The sequence below is a fragment of the Talpa occidentalis genome, unplaced genomic scaffold (genome assembly GCF_014898055.3).
Source record: "Talpa occidentalis isolate TD23 unplaced genomic scaffold, MPIMG_talOcc4v2.1 talOcc4.10, whole genome shotgun sequence".
NCBI lineage: Eukaryota > Metazoa > Chordata > Mammalia > Eulipotyphla > Talpidae > Talpa > Talpa occidentalis.
The window spans coordinates 23747204-23769358 of NW_023600993.1; the positions used below are offsets into that span (position 1 = coordinate 23747204).

The window sequence follows — 22155 nt, forward strand, 5'->3', positions numbered from 1 at the left end:
AGAAATCTGAGTGGAGGTATTTTAAACACCTTATTTGGAAATTTTCTTGAAACAAAATTTAAACAGAAGTAGGTGGAACTGAGTTTTGGATCCTGTGTACCTACCGCCTGCGCATCCACCACCCATCTTCACTAACCATTAAATTCTGGCTAGTCTTATTTACCTCCTATATCTCTACCTCTCCTTATTCTTCCATAGATTATGTCAACATTATATCACCTCTGGGTGTAATTTTAATTATTGGCAATCATCTTTTTTTGCTGCACTGGAAGAGGGTAGCTCTAGTTGTGATGTTTGTTCTTGGCTCATTGACCATGTCTTTTCTCAGCCCCAAGAGGCAGCATAGCACAGGGGTCAGAGCTTGAGCTCTGGAGCCAAAGCACCTGGCTAGAACTTGGGTTCGACTTCTAGCTGTGTGACCGCAGGCAAGTTGGTAAACCTCTGGGGAGGGGTGACCTGTTTGTTAATGGGGAAAATCACAGTCATAAGCATATAAGTGCTGCCTGTCCCCATCGTTATTACATAGGCCCTTTATGTGCTCAATATGACCAAATAAGCTATTTTCACAAATGATTCTTATTTGACTTCACCACAGTCCTGAGAGTGTACTCTTTTACTCATGAGGAAGCTAAGATAAAGAAGATCTTATATCAGAGGTTTGCAAGCTGCTCTGCCCCTTGGAATCACCTAAGGAGCTTCAAAAATTACTGAGGCCTCCACCCCAGAGAAGGTGATTTAATTAGTCTGAGAAGTGCCCTGGAATTTGGTGCTTTTAAAGATCCCCAGGTAATCATGCTCTGCAAATAAGCCTGGGAGCTCAGGCATAGGTAGTGCTCAAGTGCTGTAGTTTTGAATGAGTTTTGTGGTCTGTGTGGACACCTTGACTTGAGAGCCACAACTTTGCCTATAATTCTATCATCCTGATTTCCAGAGCCCTCCAAAAGCTGAACCTCACGCAGCATCCCCCACTGACCAAAATAGATCTCACATTCTGCTTTAAATGTAAAGTTTTGTTTTTACTTTTTTTAATCGAAGATCTCAAAATAAAAACCTCACAAATGTGTGAAAATGCCTTCTCATATATCCCATTCCAGAAACCTCCCCAAGGGAGGGGACAGAGCAGTAGCAAAAACAAGTATTCTGAATGCATTTCCATCCTCCACAATTTAGTCAATAAAAATATTTGTTGATGTTGTGTTCTCCATTGCCATGGTAATGCTAAATAACAAACAACCATAGCGCCTGGTTGGCATACAAGAGAGGCAAACTAACACATCTGAGGGGCCACTGGAGGGTCAGCTGATACTGGCCAGAGCTGGCTAGAGTGACCGCTCCCCTCATCTCACCTCCTGCAGGACCCCTTGCACCAACAGAGACAGGTTTTCCTCATAGTGAGGGCAGAGGTACAAGGAGCCAGCAGGGAGCGGTCTGCAAGCTTCAGCTGCATCATCTGTTAATAACCCATTGGCCAAAGCAAGTTATGGGGCGGGGTGGGGTGGGGTGAGGATGTGCTCCAGCCTCTGTGAGTACAAAACATCGTGTGATCAAGCCTAGATGGGCGGAAAGGGGTGATGTCTCTCATGGAAAAGGGGTGATTGGTTTAGAACAATAATCGATTACAAATGTAAACACAGGAGTTGTCCTTTAAGTGTTTATAGTGGCAAAAACCTGCAGTAATTTGGGATATCAAGCAATAAATATTCAGATAAAATATAATACACATATACAGTAAGATACGAAGCAGCTATTTAAAATGATGTAGAAAACATGTCATTGAAAATTATTCATACCATAAAATGGGGGAAAGCAGGTTATAAAATGAGGGATATATTATATTCCTGATTTGAGAAAAACTAGATTCACCCTTAAGAAAGTTAAAGATGGATGCCAAACTGTTAGTGATCATCTGTGGTGGAATTATGGAACCCCCCCATCCCCCATTTCCTCGCCTATGGATTTTCTAAGCTTTCTGTAATGAAACTGTTACTTTTGTAATAAAACAAAACTATTCTAACTGTGGTTAGAGGTAAAAATTAAGACTGGAGGCTGCTATTAATTTGCTTTGTTTTTTTATTAGGCAGCAAAGTAATGGAGAATGGCCTTCTCTTCAAAGAACTTCTGCAGACTCCAAATTTTCGAATTACTGTGGTTGATGATGCAGACACTGTTGAACTTTGTGGTGCTCTTAAGGTAAAGCCAGCCTTGTTATTTCTGCACAGGAGGGGTGTTTCCCCACCCGAGGCCATCCTTAGCCGGGTTGAATTTAATCCTGAAGAATGGCTCTGTATCCCTCACCCTCACTTCAGTGAAGAATAGTGAATTGAGAGCTTTGTCTATCACTTCCTGTCTTGCCTCGCCTTTCCTGGGTGGTTAAAGTTCCCCTCTCACTTGCAGTTTGCTTTTATTTGTAAATCTGGGAGAATTGTGGTGTTCTGTTCCTTGGGAAATTGGCAGCTTTCACATGTGGAAAATGTGGCGAGTTACTGGGTTGGAACATTTGATCTGGAGCAAAGTGTCCTGTTAGTTCTTCTGCTACATATTATCTTATTAGTTTTTTTTATTAGTCTTCTCCTACATATTATCTTCAGCAGGAGAGGAACTTGTTCCTCTAAATTATGCTCCTCTCTTGTTTGGTTGCTTTGGCTGGTGGTTCTTTCAAAGGTAAATTTGTCTGCTACTGACAGGTTCTTCTAAGAATGGTTTTATCTTTGTCTGTAAAGAGAAAAGATTAGGTTAAAGCAGCAGCTTCTGTCAGCCAGTGGCTTGAAGGGTAAAGGGAAGTTTGGACAATTGGGTGCTCAACTTGTTTGCCTTTTATCTTTTTAAAACCTGGGTCAAAGTCCCTCTCCAGTTCCAATGGCTGGGAAATAGCCAGCTGGGAGCAGGCCTAGGGCTTCATCCATCACCCCTTAGAACCAGAGCTGCTTCAGTTGCCCGCTCAAAAAAGTGAAAATGAACAAGAGCTTTCAATGTGAATATCCCCTCAGATGCCTCCCAAGTCATTTCTTTTGTAGCAAAAGCTACTTTTCAAGAATTTGAGTCCCTAGGGAAGGAAAAGAGGCAATCTGGCTCTCCCTGTACTTTGTCAGGTGAGACATGCACAGATGAATGCTTGCCACTCTTTCTCTAAATATACAACCCTTTCTCTAGTCAGAATTTAAAAGCACTTTTTAGAACGTCCCGTGTGTCTGTGTGTGGTCATGTGTCCCTGTAAGTGAAAATTCTAAAAATTAAAGCCAATTAAAGACTTAGGCTGGAAGGCTGCACACATCCAGATTTCTGGAAACTTGCGTGGGTCATTCTGTGTATTACGGAAGGCCTATTAGACGATTAAGACACTGGCTTTGGCTGCTTTGTTTATTTTTGTTGGTTGAGATTTTTATGTGTTTTTAATAGCCCTCATTAAACTAATGACCACTCGACAGCAGGGGTACCATGAATGCCTAATTGCTCGGCACTGGCCTGGGCCTCTCCAAAGCTGTTTTTAAGTGACTGGATGTTTTTTGGTGGTCAACAGAGAAGCTGTGAGAACCTGCCCAGAACAAAGGTGCTAGGGGAGAAGAAAGAGTCTAGATTGAGGGCTCTGGAAAAGATTGTGCTCGTGGGTGGTCTGTGTCTGAAGCTAGAAAGGCTTTTGATTTTCATTGGCAGGAAGCCTGTAAATGGATTTGTGCCTGCTACCATCACGCAAAGGGGCTGATGAGAGGGGGAGGCAGATGGGGGTTGAGGACCATTTAGTATCCTCCCCCTGGTTGTTGTTTGAAACAACATCAGTTACCATTATTTCTGTCTGCATCAGGCTGTGATGTTTGAACACTGAGAAACCAGCACCTTGGCAGTAATTGAGCCCAAGCCATTCATGGAATGGATAAGGAGACCCAGTGAGTCAGTGATTCGGTGTAGCAAATATTGGCAGAGTCCAGTATGAACAAGTTTGAAGAACTCAGCTCAGTGTTCTTGGGTCACGATGTACAACCTGACTTTTATGGTTCGTGTGTCCAGGCAGTTGAGAACAGCGCCTGCCACAGCCAGGACAAATAGGCCTATGTTTCTTTCATTACATAATTAATAGTTTTGTTGCTTTTTCCTGATTATAAAAGTAGTACACATTCATTGTCACATAACAGAGAGATATAAAGAAAATGAAAGGCACTCATGATCTCTAATTCCTGAGATAACGAACTGCTGTTAATGTCTGCTGCAGACCTGCTAATCTTTTTAGCAAGTGTATGTGAGTATGTCTCCTTTTTAAAACAAGAACTAGATTTTACTGTTCAAATGGTTTGACCTATTTTTTTTTCACTAAGCCACCTTTAGTAATCTTCTTCATACCAGCAAATAAAAAAATGCTTACCATCTTTCTTTGTGCTGAAAAATGTAAGGACTTCTGACTTACAACAAATGAAAGAAAAACAGGATAAAAGGATAAAAGGATAAAAATGAAAAGTCAAAGAAATTCTGCAAAATCGCTTTGTAATGTCTTACTGTCTTCAGAATATTCTTCACCTCTCAGATACGCTAATCTCTTGCTCAGTAAAGGAATATTCTTTTTAAATGTCTACTTCATTTACGCATAACTGATTACTTTAAGCTGCATCTATGGGTTTTAACATGTGTGTTCATATACCCTGAAAATTGCCATCACAATATAGAACATTTCTGTATGCCAGGACAATTCCATATATCCCCCCAGCACCACCCCAAGCCATGTTGTAACTGAAGTGATTTTGCACACTATAGTTTGCATTTCTAGATTTTTCATAGTGGAGTTGGGCACTAGGTACTCATCAGTGTCCGACTTCTTTCACTGGGGTATATTTTTTTCTTCGTTTAAGATTTTAAGAGATACTTCGTACACAAAAGTCAAAGTTCCTAAGTATATAGCTTAACCTGTGCTGCTGTTTCTAATAGATAAATTTATCACAAGAAAGATTCATTAACAGAGACCCAAAATAATCATGGCTGAACAAGCTAGAAGTTAATTTCTTTCTTTTTTTTTAATATTTATTTATTTATTCAAGCACTGGGTACAGTCAGATGTGCGGGAGGGTGGAGAATTCACCAGAGCCAGAGCAGGGAGCAGGACAGACAGACAGACAAAATACACTGCTGAGGGGAGCAGTGGGCACGGCAGGAGAGGTCTGCGCGCCATGTGGGACCCTCACCAGCAGCCGGGGATCGAACCAGCGCTGCAGAGGCTGTAGGCAGCTTCGCAGCCCAGCGCTCAACCTCTGCGCCACTGGGGAGGCCCTGTTTCTTATGTAAAATCCTGAATCCATATGACAACAAACTGTTTCACAAAATTCTCAGGGACTCAGGTACCTGCCAGCTTACAAGGGTGTGGCCCTTACCCTCATAGCCTAAGATGGTGGCCAGTGCTCCAACCATCACGTTTGCCTTCCAGACATCAGGGTTAAAAAAGAAAGAACAAAAGAAAGGATTGGGGTCATGTGGCAGTTGTTGTGACTACACCAAGCTACAAGGGAGGCTGAGAAATTTGGGGTTTTTTGCTATTGTTGTTGTTTTTTTTTTAACTGGGTCATCATATACTTTACATGAAAATCGGGAACCCTTTTAGTCCAGAAGGAACGGGGATAAACACTTAACTTTTACCACAGGTGCACGAGTTCCTCTGTAGGGCTGTTCTGTAGTGAGGTTAAACACCCTTACATTAGGGCTCGCATGTTTCCTCCAGGGCGTAGGCTGTGATCAACCACACTGAGATGCACAGCCTTGTGCCTAGTGTCTAGCCAGGACCACTGCTGGACCTCACTTGCCATATGTGGCTATTTGCATTTTCATTGAACTGAATTAAAAACTAAAGAAAAGTTAAAGGTCAAATTCTGAGTCACAGTAGTCCCATTTCAAAGACTGAGTAGTCACATGAACCTCAGTGGCTGGTGTCTGCTCTACTGGATAAGCAGAGAGAAAACTTTCACATCACTGCAGAAACTTCTAGAGAATGCTGAGGCAGATTCTTTTTCAGGTCCTGACTAAGTGGACCAAGTATGACCTTGACCTCATCCCTCCTTGACATCTCAGCCAGGCTGCCTTCCACAGAGCCATCCTGTGAACCGTCTGTGGTTCTCCTCCTGGAGTGAGCCTACAACCTGCAGACAGTTTCCTTTACTGACTTGGGTTTTAGTCGGTCTTCCTGGGTGGTAAAAGCATTGGCATAATCTGCAGGCAGCAGGGACTGCTTCTCCAGTTTCATATAGTTTTTGTGAGAGTGGGGGAGTGGAAGGAATTGAGCCTGTCCACCCAATTCAGAATTGCAAAGATGGGACTTCAGGGTAGATGAGGACCTCTGAGGATTGCCATCCCCAGGAAATGGGGCAGGGCTTAAGCATGTATGTCTTCTGAAAATCATGATATTTTTAGCTCCAGAATAGTTTAAAGCAGATTTAAATGCACAGTGGATAATGATAACTTTCACAGCTGAGCGATCTCAGAGGACATCTGCTCGGATGCTATTCAAACACATTCTGAGTGGCTCAGTGTGTTTATTTTCCTTTTGACAGTGATAAGTGGTGGAGGGAGAAAGCAAAGATTTCAAGATCCATCATAAGGCCATTAAACTGGGTCTGGACTCGGAGTCCCCAGAGAAGGGAGTTTACCCTGCAGTGGCCCCCTGCTTCCCCTTCCTCTGCAGATTAGCCATCTAGTAGGAGCTGCAGGGTGGTCCCAGCCTGGGTGCCCTGTGTTCAAGGGGTCCCATGGGGACCGGGAAGGCGACTGGAGCCCCAGGTCATGGACATCCTCATCTGCTTTTTCTCTGAGCGCTGTGATGTGAAGGGTCAGAAGCACTGCTCTGGAGTTCACGGCTCATCCTGCAGCTCCTGTTGGATGCTGCCAGTGACTGAGAGCTCATTCGCTTGCCTCAAAGTCCTATCAGTTGGGAGGGGTCAGCTCTCCATGTTAGAAAGTTTTCACCTTGACTCTGAGATGTGGCCCCTCTCACTCACTGGCCTGGAGCAGCCCAGGTGATGGGCTCCCTGGAGAAAAGTGCAGCAGGGGACCCTGGGCTTGAAACCCAGCTCTGCAGGTCTGGACTATGCAGCTGGGCGCAAGCTACTTGCCCTGTGCATCTGAGTTTCCTCACCTCTTTGTTCATAATGGAACTTGCTTTCGGGAATGTTATGAAGATTAAATGTGTTAATAATATATGAAGCACTTAGAACGGTTCAATAAGGCTAACTGTCATTATTATTTTTATTATTTTTCCTGCCAATATTTTCTCCCCTGAAACCTATCCATTTTACCTCCCAAGTCTCCATAAGGGCCATAGAGCACTCTTCATTGACATATAATTGCAGAGGCTTCAGGAAGGTCTCCTAGACCCTGGGGAGTGATGGGGGTGACCAGGACAAATGTGCCACTCTAGGGAAGCGGTGGGCCCACAGTGGGCCCAGGGAGCCAGGCATGGGAACATGTCCTAAACACCTCGCTGACCCTCAGGGTGTTCTTGGCCAGCCTCTGAACCCCATGAACAGGCCAGGAGCATAACTCCACACTTGCCAGGGTTGTCATGAGAATGCAAGGAAGACGTGTGCACAGGGCTGGTATGGCTCAACACAGCACTTAAATACCCTTTCCATCCTCCGTGTATAGGACCCCTGTTAAACAGAAGTCCATGTTAGTGCCCAATCTGTAGACATTGACTGGGGTTGGTTTATCAGGTAACCTTCAGGATGGGTCACACTGTAATGAATTGGCCCAGTCCAGGAGGCATGTGAGAGTAATTTCAGCAACCTAACCCCTTGGTCCACCATCCCGATCCTAGGTGGCCGTGTGTTACTATGGAAACTTCAGTGAAATCATTTGGCAGACTCACAGTTGGCCTCATGATCTCTTTAGTCAGTTCCCTAGCATGTCCACTTCTTGACACAGTACTGTCCCACTGTCCGCAGCCCCAGGGCAGGCCACAACTGCACCATCTTTCCTGAAGGATTCTCACTATGCAAAAGATCTTGAAAGACTTTACAAACCCTACATTTTATACTTCAGGCAAAGAAGGCTCAGAGAGGTAGAGTAATTTTCCCATGGGCACACAGCATTGAGGTAGAGTAAGAACCAGAGACCCACTGGATATTAGTTCATAGGCCCCTTGTGTCTTAGTCTGACTGCTATGCTGGAAGGGGTGCCTGGACCTGGTGTCTGGACCTGGTTGTCCTTAGGGTCCCCACCTCTCACTCTACACAGTGCCCCATCCAAAATGACCTGGTGTTCCATGTCAATTGGCAGCTCATCTGCTTTGGAGCAGAACTGCAGAGCCAGATCCCACCATGCCTCTCTGCATGACTCTAAGACTCCTTTCACACTCCCTGTCTCCCTCCTGTTCACACTGTGCTGCAGGACAGTCAGAGTCAGCACGCCCAGGATTACTAACTTCCTCTATCACTGGGAGCTGAGGATTGCTATCTCTGAGCTGATGAAGCCTACAGTTTGCTCTGGTGGGAAGGGGTTGAGAAGCTTTTGCAGGCACAAGCAGAAGTTAGTACCTTTTGAAAATATGTGCTCTCTGGTCAGGTTATTAATTCAGAAGACCTGATCCCTTCTCAGCTTTGCCTGCAGCTGTAGCAACCGGGGTCTAAATGGAGTCTACCTTGGGGAAAAGGAGGAGAGAGATCAACTTAGAAGCTACTTCACTGTTTATAACATTTATTAGAGCTCATAACCTCACTGGGAGACTATGTAGAAATGGGGTGGATTTGTCTGCATGCGTTCACACAGGAATCTGATCATTTGTAGACTGTTTTCCTTTCTATGTCAATAGCCAGCAAGCAAAGTAAGCTGTAGCATTATTAATGAGGGAGAGAGGACAATCCACTTAAGGCACTTTCCACTCTGATCCTTCCTTCTCAGCCCTCTTCATTCTGCCACCACCCTGGATAAGGGGAGAGAGAGCTCTGTTCTCTTGGTCTATTGGAAGCAGACAAAATCTTTCAGGGGTTCATCAGATTCTGCTCATCTGAAATCACTTTGTGGCTTCTGTCTCCCAGTGAGTAAAAGCTTTGTCCAAATGGCCAAATCTGTGCTGTTTTGGCAGAGCCTGGCTACATCAGTGCTGTTTTTGATGTATTTTTATCAAAAACTGCATATCAACCAGAGAAGACATTTTTCTTCCTCAGTTTATAACTGTTTTTCATCTCATTCCTCATACTGAATAGACCTAATGTTTTAAGAAATATCTTTTGGGCTGCCTTTCATTAAGCATTTTTGGGAGAAAAAGTATGCTTACCTTATTTTAACTGATTTACTGTTTAATACCAATTAGTTCCATGCTTTAAGATCTTTCTCTTTTTTTTTCTTTTTTATTAATATCTTTTATATCGTTGTGTATTCCCCATAAAATTCCCACTACCAATTCACCCATGAACCTTCACTATAGTTCCTTATGTTCTTCTCTCCCCTGTTTTGATCTCTTTTCCTCCCCCTCCCTCACAGAATGTCTCTTATTAATGATTGCCTGCTAGGTTTTGTTTTTAATTGTTATTTTTTTTCCCTGATCCTTTATTTGGTTCCCCGATATTCCTCCTATCTTTCAATGCACAAGTCCACCTAGAGTCACCAGGTATGTGGAACTGTACTAGTATGGTTAGACAGATACTTCTATTTTCAAAATACTGGTATTTTCCCTGGCTTTGGGTTTCTTGGTGAAGGAGTTGATAAAGCAGAAAGGCCTGGGAACCTGGAGGCTCCACTGAAGTCTCCAAATGGGTGCTCTTGAGTTACCATGTATACCTTACTGATCGTAGGTGGTTGTCTGACTCTGCATGGGATTTGAGGCTCTGCTTAGATGCCACCTCCTCCATGCAGTTTTCTTTGCTTTGAAATGAAACAGGTGGATCCCATCACTTGTCAGCACACTCTCGCTTATGTACTTTGTTGTGTCTCTTTCCCCAACTAGATTATCAACTGTTTGAAGACAAGCTTTGTGTTTTATCTTTGCAGTTCCTCTCAGTGGCACCTTCAGCCCCCACCCTCTCCTCACTGCCCTGTGCCTCCAGGGTGCCATGTAGGGATTCTCACACAGCATAAGCTCATACATGGGCTGCCAAGATTCTAGTTATTTGAGTGCACATTTGATTTTTCCTAATAGGTTAGAGCTTGGCAAAATTTTTCCATAAGGACCAGATAGAAAATGCTGTAGGCTTTCTGAGCCATATAATCTCTGTTGCAGCTCTTCAGACCTGCTCTTATAGCCCAAAAGCAATCACAGACAATAGGCAAATAAGAGGGGGTACCTGGATTCCAATACATTATTTATGAAAACAGGCAGTTTGCCCTTAAGTTGCTGATCCCTAAAACTACATTATGGGCTTCTGAAGAGGCAGGTCTGTGTCTCATTTACCTTGTGTCTAGCAGTATGCCTTGCAGGGAGTCCGTGTTCTGTGTTTGTTTGCAATTATTAAATGAAACAGCAGCTGAAGCTTGAGCTTCACACAGTGCAGACCTAATGATGAGGAGTTCCACTCCTGGTTACATAAATGCCTGCATGTCACCAAAGGATATGCACCGTGCTGTCCATAGCATCCCAATCTGCAGTGAAACTACCCCAAGGCCAATCAGCAGAATGGCTAAATAAGTTGTACTATATTCACATAATGGAATATTATGCAGCAGTGAAAATAAATGTGTTGTATGTAAAATTATGGCTAAGTCTCAAAAACATGATGTCAACCTGAGACGAAGAAGGTAGACACAGATCACATACTGTATGACCCTATTCATATCAAGTTTGAGGGGGGAGTGAAGCAAATCCATGCTGTTACAGTGAGGAGAAAGCTTTCCTTGCGGGGGCAGCTGGAAGGGCATCTGAGGGGGGCTTTCTAGGGCACTGGTCATGCTCTGTTTCTTGCTCAGGATACTGGTTACATGGGCACATGAGCTGTATACTTACAATTTATCTGATTTTCCATGTGAGTATTATCGTTGAATAAGGCATTTTATTTAAAAAAAAAAAGGTAAAACAAACGAACCCAAAAGATAATAACCCAAAGTCATGCAATTTGTCCAAACACTATTAAAGAGACCACTGTCAGCTCTTCTAATTCCCTGGCTGATGCTTTTCAACTTCTGCCCCATACTGACCCCGGCTCCAGAATAGAGAAGCCAGGGCTCTTTCCTTCACTCACTGAACACGATGCAGAGTAGAAGCCAGGGCTGTGCATAGCCAGGGCTGTGCATAAACCAGTGCTTCCTTGTCTCCACAGAACATTGTCGCCGTGGGAGCCGGGTTCAGCGATGGCCTCTGCTGTGGAGACAACACCAAAGCCGCCGTCATTCGCCTGGGGCTCATGGAAATGATCGCCTTTGCCAGGATCTTCTGCAAGGGCCAGGTGTCCACAGCCACCTTCCTGGAGAGCTGCGGCGTCGCTGACCTGATCACCACCTGCTACGGAGGCCGGAACCGCAGGGTGGCTGAGGCCTTTGCCAAAACTGGAAAGGTAGTGACTGGCCTTCCCTGTCCACACCCCTCCTTGCTCAGTGGACCCTCCTGGGCTGAGTTAAGTGCAGCCTGACAGAGATGGAAGCTGACACTGATTGTTTGCTGCGGTGTCCTGTTTACCTCTCTGCTTTCATTTTAAAGGACTTAAGTCTTTTTTTTTTTTTTTTCAAGATTTATTTATTTATGCATACAAGAACTGGGGTACAGGCCAGAGATGCAGGGGGTGAGAGGATTCACCAGAGACAGAGTGGGGAACAGAACAGGCAGAAGGACCGAAATACACTAATGAGGGGAGCAGGGGGAGAGTCAGGAGAGGTCTGCTGCACCATGTGGGAATCTCCCTGGCCGGCCGGGAATTGAACTGGCGCTGCAGAGGCTGCAGACAGCATCACAGTGCTGCACTCAACACGCTGCGTCATTGGGGAGGCCCTAAAGGACTTAAGTCTTAAATGTTTCACCTAGTGTGTCTTTATCTTTCCTTGACTCACTACAGGAGTGCTCCCACAAGCTCCTCTTGAAATAAAGTGATTCTCTAGTCTTTACCATAGATTTCTTTTTCATTTTTATTTTTAAGACCATTGAAGAACTAGAGAGGGAGATGCTGAATGGACAGAAGCTTCAAGGACCTCAGACCTCTGCTGAAGTGTACCGCATCCTCAAACAGAAGGGGCTGGTTGACAAGTAAGCCTCTCCTTGGCCCAGGCCCCCAGAGAAACGGTCATCACCCCACTGCTCTGCTGACCCCAGCCCACTGCACAGAGTTGCACTGGATTAGTTCTGTTCCTAGTGTGCTGGGAACACCTGCTGACCCCGAACATGACTATTTGCACAAAGCACAAAACCAGGCTCCATTCTCTAAGATCTGTTACAAAAGAGGAAGTTTGAAATTCGGGTTTATCCTGCCAGGTATTTGGTAAGAGCTACATGCCATATGTTTTAAAATTTTCAAAAATGATTACTTTGTTGTTTTTATAAAAAGACATAGTCTTGTTGATAAAATGTCAAATGATTCAGCAAGAAGAGGAAGGATGTGACCCCAGAATTCTACCACTAGAAGTGACTTGTGTTAAGGTTCAGTGAGCTGTTCTGTAGTCTGTTGTGGGGATGGATGGGTGGGTGCATGCAGGGTGGATGACTGCACGCATGCACCCAGCTTCTGAGCCCTTCTAGGCTGGTCAGGCAATAAAGGTGGGCTTGGGGAAACTTGATTTGCCTCCTGGTCAAGGTAGGAAGCTTCGTTCCACCACAAAGGCTGCCCGTCCTCTCTGAGGCTGCTCCCTGCCTCTCCCTGTCCCTCAGCCCTTTCTCTTGCCAATTTGCTAAGTCTTCTGCCAGAGATACCATATGATAAATGCTTATGCAGCAAATTCTATGTATCCTTAACTGTCCTGGGATACTCGGGGAGAGCAGGAGCAGAGCAGCTGTACTGATGCTGCCTGTTGCAGCTGACCCAGAGTGGGCACTTCTCTGAGACAGGGATCTGCCAGCGCCTACCCGCTTCATCCTTCAGATCAGCCAAGGGGTTTTCTAGTCCCCACCATGCATGTTTACCTCCCCCACGCAAAGCGCTCTCTTTTCATCCAATACATTGATCGGCCATGGAGGTCCCTGTTTAAGTCATAAATGAGAGCAGACAGGGCATTTGTCTTTCTTCTGGCATTTACATTTTGTTTTTCTGAAATGTCTTTCAAAGCCAGCCAGGCAGAAATGGAAGTCATAAACAAGCCTCCAAAGAGGGAAAATTACCTTCAAGTAGTGACTAAAAGGAAAACACCTCTGACATGCATGGTTTTCCTTTCATATCTAACAGTGGACGGTGATGTGTTTGGGCTACTTTAATGACCATTAAGATTTATCAGGAATTTTCTTAAGTCTTAAATAAATACCTCAGTGTTTGCTGAGGGTGAGGTATCTGTGTGCTCTCCAGGACCCCTTTGACAGGATTCTGTGATTGACACGTTGACTGGGTATCAGTCTATATTCATTGTTTGACTCCAAGTGGATACAGGCTGGGACTGGGATTCTGGGATCAGTACCCACCTGCTTTGAAAAACTGGGGTGCCAAAAATTATACCAAATGCTATTATGTAATGTTACCTCTATTTTTAAAAATAATTGAAATAATTAAAAGCAGCTTTAATCAAGTAGATGAAACTTGACTCTGAGCAGATGCCTCCCTCAGCCATGTCCCATTTTCTTTATTCTGATGGGAAATTGAACAGGCCTTGCCTGTGCTTGATGACGTCACTACTGGCCAGAACGGAGCACCTCCCACCCGTCACCTGGGCTGGAGTGTGGCGTCCTGGGGAATCTCCCTTCACTGCACCTGCCTCCCCAAAGCTGTACCCACAGAGCTGGAGATCTGCCATTCACCATCCGTGCCACTGGTTACTTTGATTTGTTTTCTTTTTCACTGCAGCCACCACCACTCTGGTCTTCCTTGATTTTCCTCGTCCCTTCGCCATTGCTATAAAAAGAACAGTGAGCAGGAGGGCAGCATTCACAACCCATGTCATGTTGGGCAGGTCATGTTTTTAGCTGTCCTGTGCCTCATTTTACACAAAAATCAAGCTGGTAGACCAGATGACTGCCATGGTCCCACCTTCGTGAGTGGGCTAATTTCAAGGCCTCCTGTTCTTGCAGAGTGGGTTCCACAGTCCCTAGGGTGAAGTAGTCCCTGCTAGTATAGTACCACCTAACTTTCTAACACAGTATCCTCTTACCACCTACCACCTACTGTTTAACTAAAGCAGCCTTTGCCCCAAACACCTTCTGTCAGACTCCTATGTGCAAGGTCTCCTGCTGCTTGGTCTGCCTGGATGCCCCCCTTAATGTACACCTCAGTCCTTCTCACCCTGAGGGCAGCCCAGGTCTGTCCTTAGAAAAGCCTTCTATATCTTCCAGTCACAGATCCCTCTCCCTGCTTTGAACTTATTGTATAGACCAGTGATCAGCAAACTTTTTCTGTAAAGAAGCAGATAGTAGATAATCTTTGTAGGTCACATACAGGCCTCTGTCATATATACTCCCCCTTTTTTTTTTCTTTTAGGGCCCTTTGAAAAATATAAAAATTCATGGGCCAGATTTGGTTCTTCAGCTGTGATTTATCAAACCCTGGTTTAGCAAGCATGGCTGCTCCTGTGGACTTGTTACATAAACATACAGTTTTACATTTATTCTTCAAATGTGGAGAGGGGTGAATGTGCTTTGGGTTAAAAAAAAAAAATCAAACCATCCAAAAAGGAAAACAGCAAAAAGTGAGTGTTGACCTAGACATAGACAGCTTCTTCAGTTTTTAGTATACATTTCTATTCCCCACTTTCATTTTTATAGTGGGTAACGTACCCCATGTTCCACTCTATCTGTTGATATTCTTCACTTTGGGAAATGTTTTGAAGGTCATTCCATGTCTGCACCTCATTTTTTTCAATTGAGATGTAATTGATATATAACATTATGTTAGTTTCAGGTGTACAACATGATAATTTGACATTTGTATATGGTGCAAAATGATCACCACAATGTCTAATTAACAGCTATCACCACACATTGTTATTCTTTTCTTGTGATGAGAACTTTTAAAATCTAGTCTCTTAGCAACTTTGAAAAACAGAGTATACTGACAACAGCCAGGATAGTAGTATGGATATTGTGCCCATGCTGTACACGCCATTCCCAGGACCTACTCATCTTACAACTGGAAGTTTGTACATTTTCACCTCCTGATCCATTTCAACCACCCTCTCCACCCCTGCCTCTGGCAACCACCAGTCTGTTCTCTGTTTCTATGAGTTAGGAGGTTTTGTTTTTGTATTTTTAGATTCTACATGTAAGTAACTGAGATCTCCATTCTAGAGCGGCTATAGAACATTTCTTTTACTTAACATTCAGTTTATTTAACCAGTCTCCTCTTGACAGATATTAAAGTTGCATGGGTTTTCTGCATAAGCTTTTCTTTATTAAATTTCCTTGTATATGTACCTTAGTGAGTATGTGCAAGTATGATGTATCTGTATTAGTTTGCTAGGGCTGCCACTGCAAATACCTCAGACTCAGTAGTTTATACAACAGAAATTTATTTCTCACTGTTCTGGAGACTGGAAATTCAAGATCAAGCTGTTAGATTGACTTCTTCTGAGGCCGCTCTTCCTGGCTGTAAATGGCAGTCTCCTACCTGTGTCTTCATCTGGTCTCCTCTTTCTGAGTCCCATTCTCCTCTTGTAAGTGCATCAGCCACATTGGCTTAGGGCCCACCTCAATGGACCTTTTTAACTTACTTATCTCCTTACCTGTCCTATCCCCAGACACAGTACTAGGGTTCGGACTTCGTTGGATACTTTGGGGAGGGTAGGCACATTTCAGCACACAGGAATTTTGTAACTTCCTTGAGAGTTGGGGCCTTATTTATAATACTGCTCATCCCTGTACCTAATTGAAGCCTGACACATATAAAATCCTCAGTATCCACTAGTGGGGTGACTAAATGGCTTATTATTTTTCTATGAAATATTATCATTTGTCTTGCTTTCACTTCTAACCTTATTTAGAAGAGTTCCCAAAATTGATGTAATTGGCCAAATAGCATTTAATATCACAGAACAGCATTAGGGTGAGCAGAGGATCTTCGTGGTTGAGAGTTGGTGCCAAGTCAGAAACTGTGTCCCCCTATTCTCCATATCTTTTGTTAACATCCCATCTACAGCATATATTGGAAATGCTAGCTGTGAAAGTTAGGAGTGCTTTTAGCTGCAAGAGCAATGTCCAGTTAAAAATGCCTTGGACGATAGGGTTATTTTTCTACGTAACAAGGAATGCAGAGGTGATTACTAGTGTTGGATCATTACTCCTGGATTAGAATCTCAGTGTCATGTTAGCCTTCTCTCAAAGCCTCAAGACAGCTGCAGCAGCACCAAGCATCACATACTCACACAAGCATCCAGAGGCCAGGAGCACAAGCAGTTTAGAGTAGCAGGTTGTTCCTCTGGAGCTTCTCAAAGAGAGAAATATCTTGCTCGGAAACCCACAGCCAATGTATTATGGCTTGCTGGCTAGAATTTGGCTAATTCTAGGTAAAAGAAAAAAAAAGGCTTGGAAAAATGAGCATCAGGCTATTTCCAATCTTGGTGAGGAGAGAAAGGGGTTGGGACTGGCTTTGTCACCATCATCTGCTACCCTGATTTGGGGACATACAAGTGGTTCTCATCTTAGGAACGTGAAAAGCCTGAGAGGTAAAAGAAAAGGGCTGAAATTTCCAGGTTCAAACTCTCATTCACAAGAAATCATTCAAAAGATACTTCCTGAGCACCTGCCCCTTACTATGCACTGTGCCGGCCCCTGAGGGTGGAGAGGCAAGCAAAACAGACTTCAACCCTATCGTCCCATTTCACAATGGCCATCTTGTAGCTATATTTATAAGCTGTCAATTATTGCATGCCTACATATGCCAAGGCTTGTCCATATACTTCACATGTAAGTCACTGAATAACCAGGTCTAAGTGTCCGGCCCTGTTTTACAGATCAGCAAACAGGGTAAGAGGAGTTGTGAAACTTGCCCAGAGTTAAAAGGCTATGGAGTCAGATTTGAGTGAGCCTACTTGACTCCAAAAAATAGCAAAACATCCCATACCTTAAAACAACAACCATGATAGACTCTCATAAAGACATGTGTCTTTTCAGGGCTGCTTGCTCTTGTTAAATTAACTTGTCAATACAGAATTCTAACTACATACTTTTCAGAATGGCCTTTAAGACTATTGATTCTGTCAAGCTTACTTTGGGCTGTGTGTTTGCATGCGGATGTGTGTGTGTGTGTGTGTGTGTTTAAAAGCCTGATTGAAATTAATTTAGCTATTACCTTAGTGATTTCTGCCATAAAAAAAAACCCACTTGCTGAACCAGCTATATCCTAATGTTATCTTTTCATACACTGGTATATTAGCCCACATCTTTACACCCTCATCCTTTTCAACTTCTTTTTTTTTTTTTTAAAGATTTATTTATACATACAAGAACTGGGGTACAGGCCAGAGGAGTGGGGGGTGAGAGGATTCACCAGAGACAGAGCGGGGAACAGAACAGGCAGATCAACCAACATACACTGCTGAGGGGAGCAGCGGGCTGGTCAGGAGAGGTCTGCTGCACCATGTGGGTAGCTCGCCGGCCGAGAATTGAACTCGTGCTGCTGTGGCTGCAGCAAGCTTCATAGATTGCGTCTTAACCCCTTGCACCACCAGGGAGGCTCCATTTCAACTTATATTTATGCTATTTATGTGTTCTCATGTGGGCAGAAAAGGCAAAATGAATCCAGCTTCCAACATGAGAACAATGTTTTGCTAATTGTGAAGTCCACCTGTTGATTCTTTTTCTTTTCTTGTATTGAGGTAACATTGGCTTACAATGCTGTATATGATTTAGAGGTGTGAGTTCACAACTCTTCAGATGTATGGTACCACACCACACTTACCACCAAAACACCTGTAGTCCTCTACAGTAGTCTGCTGGGCCCCTTCCCCTACTCCTCTGGGTGCCTCAGTTCTACAATTCGCCCTCTAGGGCTTGTTATTGGTTTAGTTCTGACTGACCTTTTCTTTCTCTGTATTCCACATACAAGTGAAAGAAGCCATTTGGTATTTGTCTTTCTCTTTCTGACTTATTTCATTTAGCATGATCCCTTCTAGTTAAATTCATATTGTCGAAAATGGCAAGAGTTCATCTTTTTTAATAGCTGGGTATTATTCTATTGAGTATTTATAACACATCTTCATAACTCACTCATCTGTCCTTGGGCACTTAGGTTGTTTCCATAATTTGGCTGTTATAAATAACGATGCAATAAATACAGGAATTCAGGTATCCATTCAAATTAGTGTTTTTGCATTCTTTGGGTAGATACCTGCAGGTGGAATCAACACATGTTGATTCTTGAAGGAGTTCCAGACTTGAATTATTTATGGTGATGTGTGGGCTATTTATCCTCCTCTTTTGATGATCCTTTTTGGAGAAGGGAGAGCAATAAATACCTCCTTGCAATTTAAAATGTATTCTCCAGTCTTTTGAATTGTAACTGAAACTTGAACTCATTCTAGATTTGACCAAAAGCCTGAGCCCCCCACCCTGTAGGATTACCATGTGACTTGGAGTAGACACTGAACTCCCACAGACAAAGGATGGTTCGGAATATACCAAGATCTTGCAGCAACTGGGCGGAGGTTCTATGCAGACAAGTAATAAAGGAATGTAGAAGGGGGTCACTTTGTTTTCCAAAAGTAGCCCAATAATCTGAAATATTGGGACAAGACAGAAAAACCTTTTTTTGCCCTATTAGGTCAACCAGATGGCTTAACTTATCTTTTCACGTTTTTCCCCAACCAGGTTTCCATTGTTTACTGCAGTCTACCAGATTTGCTATGAAGGCAAACCTGTTCAAGAGATGTTGTCTTGTCTCCAGAGCCACCCAGAGCACATATAAAGTGAATCATGCACTAATTCGGGGAATGTTCTGCCTTTCTGATCAGTCTTTTGGATTCAAATGGAAACTTGGCAACAAGATTTGCTTGACTGTAATCCCAGCATGGATATATATGAATTTTTACAGGTTTGTTTTTGAATTTCAAGAAGCAGTTTATTGACCAAGACGTACTGGGTAACAACTAGTCACACTTACATGAAAGCGTGAGTGTGTGTTCATTTCTCATTCTGTGGATGTTTCTATGAACCAAAATTAAAAGTCCTTTTTAAAAATTACTTTTGAAATTTGCCCACTGCTATAGCTTATGAGATTGGAACTGTCTCAGCCAGATTTTCAAAATCTAATTTATATGTGTTTGAGTGTGGAAAATTATATTTTTTCTTTCTTTTGATGTTAAAGTTTAACCAGCGTAAAGATGGTGGAGTTGAGGAGTAAGTGTATTCCAAGATCAACATACTGTAACTTTTAAACACTATCTCTAAACCAGCATAGCTAACTACTTGGATTGTGTGCTGATCATTTTCTTAACAACTGTATATTTTTAATTAGGTAATCCACTTATGCATCTTCCTCTCACTGCAGTTTCCTGCATTTAACCTCCTTTCTCTTTATTAACTGCCAGACTATCCTTTCCTAAAGGCTCAGAAATGGCAGAAGATGAAAAACTCATCTGGGACTGACATTCTTCTGATTAACCACACTTGATGCTTTTTGTTAGGTAGTACTTTCATGCAAACATCTTGTAGCCTCATAGATCCCCTGAGCGAAGGCTGCTGTTACTGCGCATTTAAGTTGCAGTCACTGTGTCTGGTCACCTGGCAAGTAGGGACAGAGCCAGAAGCCCATCTAAGTGTTCCTTTCCCCTGCCTCAAGATGCCAGACCTCCTAAGACATAAGTGGGCTGGTGAGATCTGGTCATGGCCAGTGCCATGTGCAGGAGAGGCTTCTTGCAGATGAGATTTGTGGAGATGGTTGTCTAGACGAATGTCATTCAAAGTATGGTCTTCAGTCCAGCAGCATCAGCTTCACCTGGAGTCTATTAGAATGCAGATTCCCAGGTCCCACCCCATATCTCTGAAGTATAATAAAGTACCTTTGTTTCCAGTTGCCTTCCATGAGTTTCTGACATTCACTGCAATTTGAGAACCACTACTTTAGAAATTTTACTTTAGAATAGCATTTCTCAAACTGTGTTCCATAGGAAATGAGGTTGTGGGATCCAGTGGTTGTTCTGGGTATTCCGTGGCAAGTGCAAATGAATTTGGGAAAAGCTGTGTCACACACCCATCTTGACTATGTAGAATGTACATTAGTGTGCCAGTGGAACCTATTTATTTTACCCAGCAAGTTCCAAACACATTTGATTATAAAGATTTTTTGGCAAGAAAATTTGCTAAAGTTTCCAGGAAACACTGTTTTAGGTGGAGGAGACTTCAGGATAACTCCCTGCAAGACACTAGTATGAATAAGCTACCTGTGGTATTAGCTCTGAATGTTTACAGTTCTGGTCTGCCATGAATCTTTGATGAAGTTTAAAGGTAACATATCAAGTACAACCAAGTAGATGTCAACCTCGCTGAAACGCACATTATGTCCAATAAGTGCTTTTAATTCTGGAATTAGAATGGAAATGACTGTATCTTCCTTCTAAAATGAGACTGGCTTCAGGATAGCATTGTCATTACCTTACACAGCATTTGATAAGTGTTGGGGAATGGATGAATGTCATTTATATATTCATGAATTTTCAGTTCCTTTGTGAGATTTAACCTTTTTTATTTTCCATATTGGGACATTTTTCCATCTACACCTGAAGTGATTGTAGAATAGATTTTTGTGGAAATTTAAAAAAAAAAAACCTACCCACAACATTTTGGGGGCATTTTAAAGCTCCATACATAGAAATATATGAAAGCACATAAATGCTACAACTTTCATTGATTTTAGTGCCACTGTTAAGTCAATCAATTTTTGCTTGTCTCATGATTCATCTTTTTAAAAGTTTGTATATAGGTAACAAAGTGTTACTTTTTAAGATATTTAAAGGGCTGTAAGTTAATTGTGGTACTTATTAAGTAGGATACTTAGATGTGAGGAATTAGGAGCTTGTCTCTGTATTCTCATCTGCATTTAGCTTCCTACTCTGGGTTTTGTACTTGAGGTTTTTTCCTTGACAGATGCTCTCTTACCATGCTGAAGTCTGCTACTGTATCTCTTGAACCTACTTATAATTTTCTGCACAATATGGGAAAAGGCAAATTTTATAAGTTTGTGCACTGCTAACTGTAAATGTTTATTACTCTATGAGTTACCTATTTTTGTAACCCCTTGTGGCCATCACTTATTTTCATTCATGTGTCTTACTAATTATGGAAATAGGAAGGGAGACATCTAGAAGAGAAGCTTAATTTGTACTAGTTCGGCCAATCTGTGAATGTAAAACTACACTGTTGCCTTGCTATAATCCATCCTACTATAATGTGGAGTAAGTATCAGGCTGAAATCCATCCTAGAAGTGGAGTTAAACTAATAAAGTCATTCTGGTTTTTCATTTCACTCTTAACACAAGATGCCCCTATGGCATTGACCCAACCAGTGGTGAGGTGCCCATGTACAAAGGGATCATCAGTTTTCCCACTAATTATAATCTAAGAGCCTTTTACTTACATGTGTACTATATTTGTTTATAGACTTTAAATGGATATAATTTAAAAGCTTGATTTAATAAACATTTATTCCCCCCAACCGGTGCTACTGAGTCTTTTTTTCTTTTCGTAATCAGCTTAGTTAATAGTTTTATTTATTTAGGTCAGCTCTTTTTCCCCTGAATCATTTCATATTAAGAATAATAAAAGGTTACCAAAAGAAGGACTTATTCTCTAATCCTACACCTCAAACACGTCTGTTTTCATCTGTCTGTGTTCCTTTTCATTATTTACTGATATTTTTATATAATTGCAATTGTAGGATGGAGATCTTTTCATTCCAACAATCAGTGGACTAATGAACTTGAAATCTCTCTCGCTTCTAGAAAATCCAGGAAAATATAACTGCTGTCCTTTTCTATCCTGGGTTGATATCATAAAAATGTGAGGGAAATCCGCAGGAGCCTGAAACAAATAGGGTCTGAGAGTCAGAATAAGGCTATAAGGCAGGTTGTTCTATGGCCACCAGGGGAGGGGTAGGAATGCCCTCCATTATCTAAAGGTTTCGTTGTAAATCTTATACTGGAACT

At 42.7% G+C, this 22155-nt stretch overlaps 1 protein-coding gene across 1 annotated transcript in view; it reads left to right on the forward strand.

The window, feature by feature from the left end:
* Nucleotides 1–21657, forward strand: part of GPD1L (glycerol-3-phosphate dehydrogenase 1 like) — a 43946-nt gene extending 22289 nt beyond the window's left edge. Inside the window, exons 5-8 of the mRNA XM_037525679.2 lie at nucleotides 2078–2190; nucleotides 11217–11450; nucleotides 12027–12133; nucleotides 18824–21657. Of these exons, the coding sequence (XP_037381576.1) occupies nucleotides 2078–2190; nucleotides 11217–11450; nucleotides 12027–12133; nucleotides 18824–18920 (551 nt within the window). The 3' untranslated portion in view covers nucleotides 18921–21657. The remainder of the gene's footprint in view (nucleotides 1–2077; nucleotides 2191–11216; nucleotides 11451–12026; nucleotides 12134–18823) is intronic.
* The last annotated feature ends 498 nt before the right edge of the window (nucleotides 21658–22155 follow it).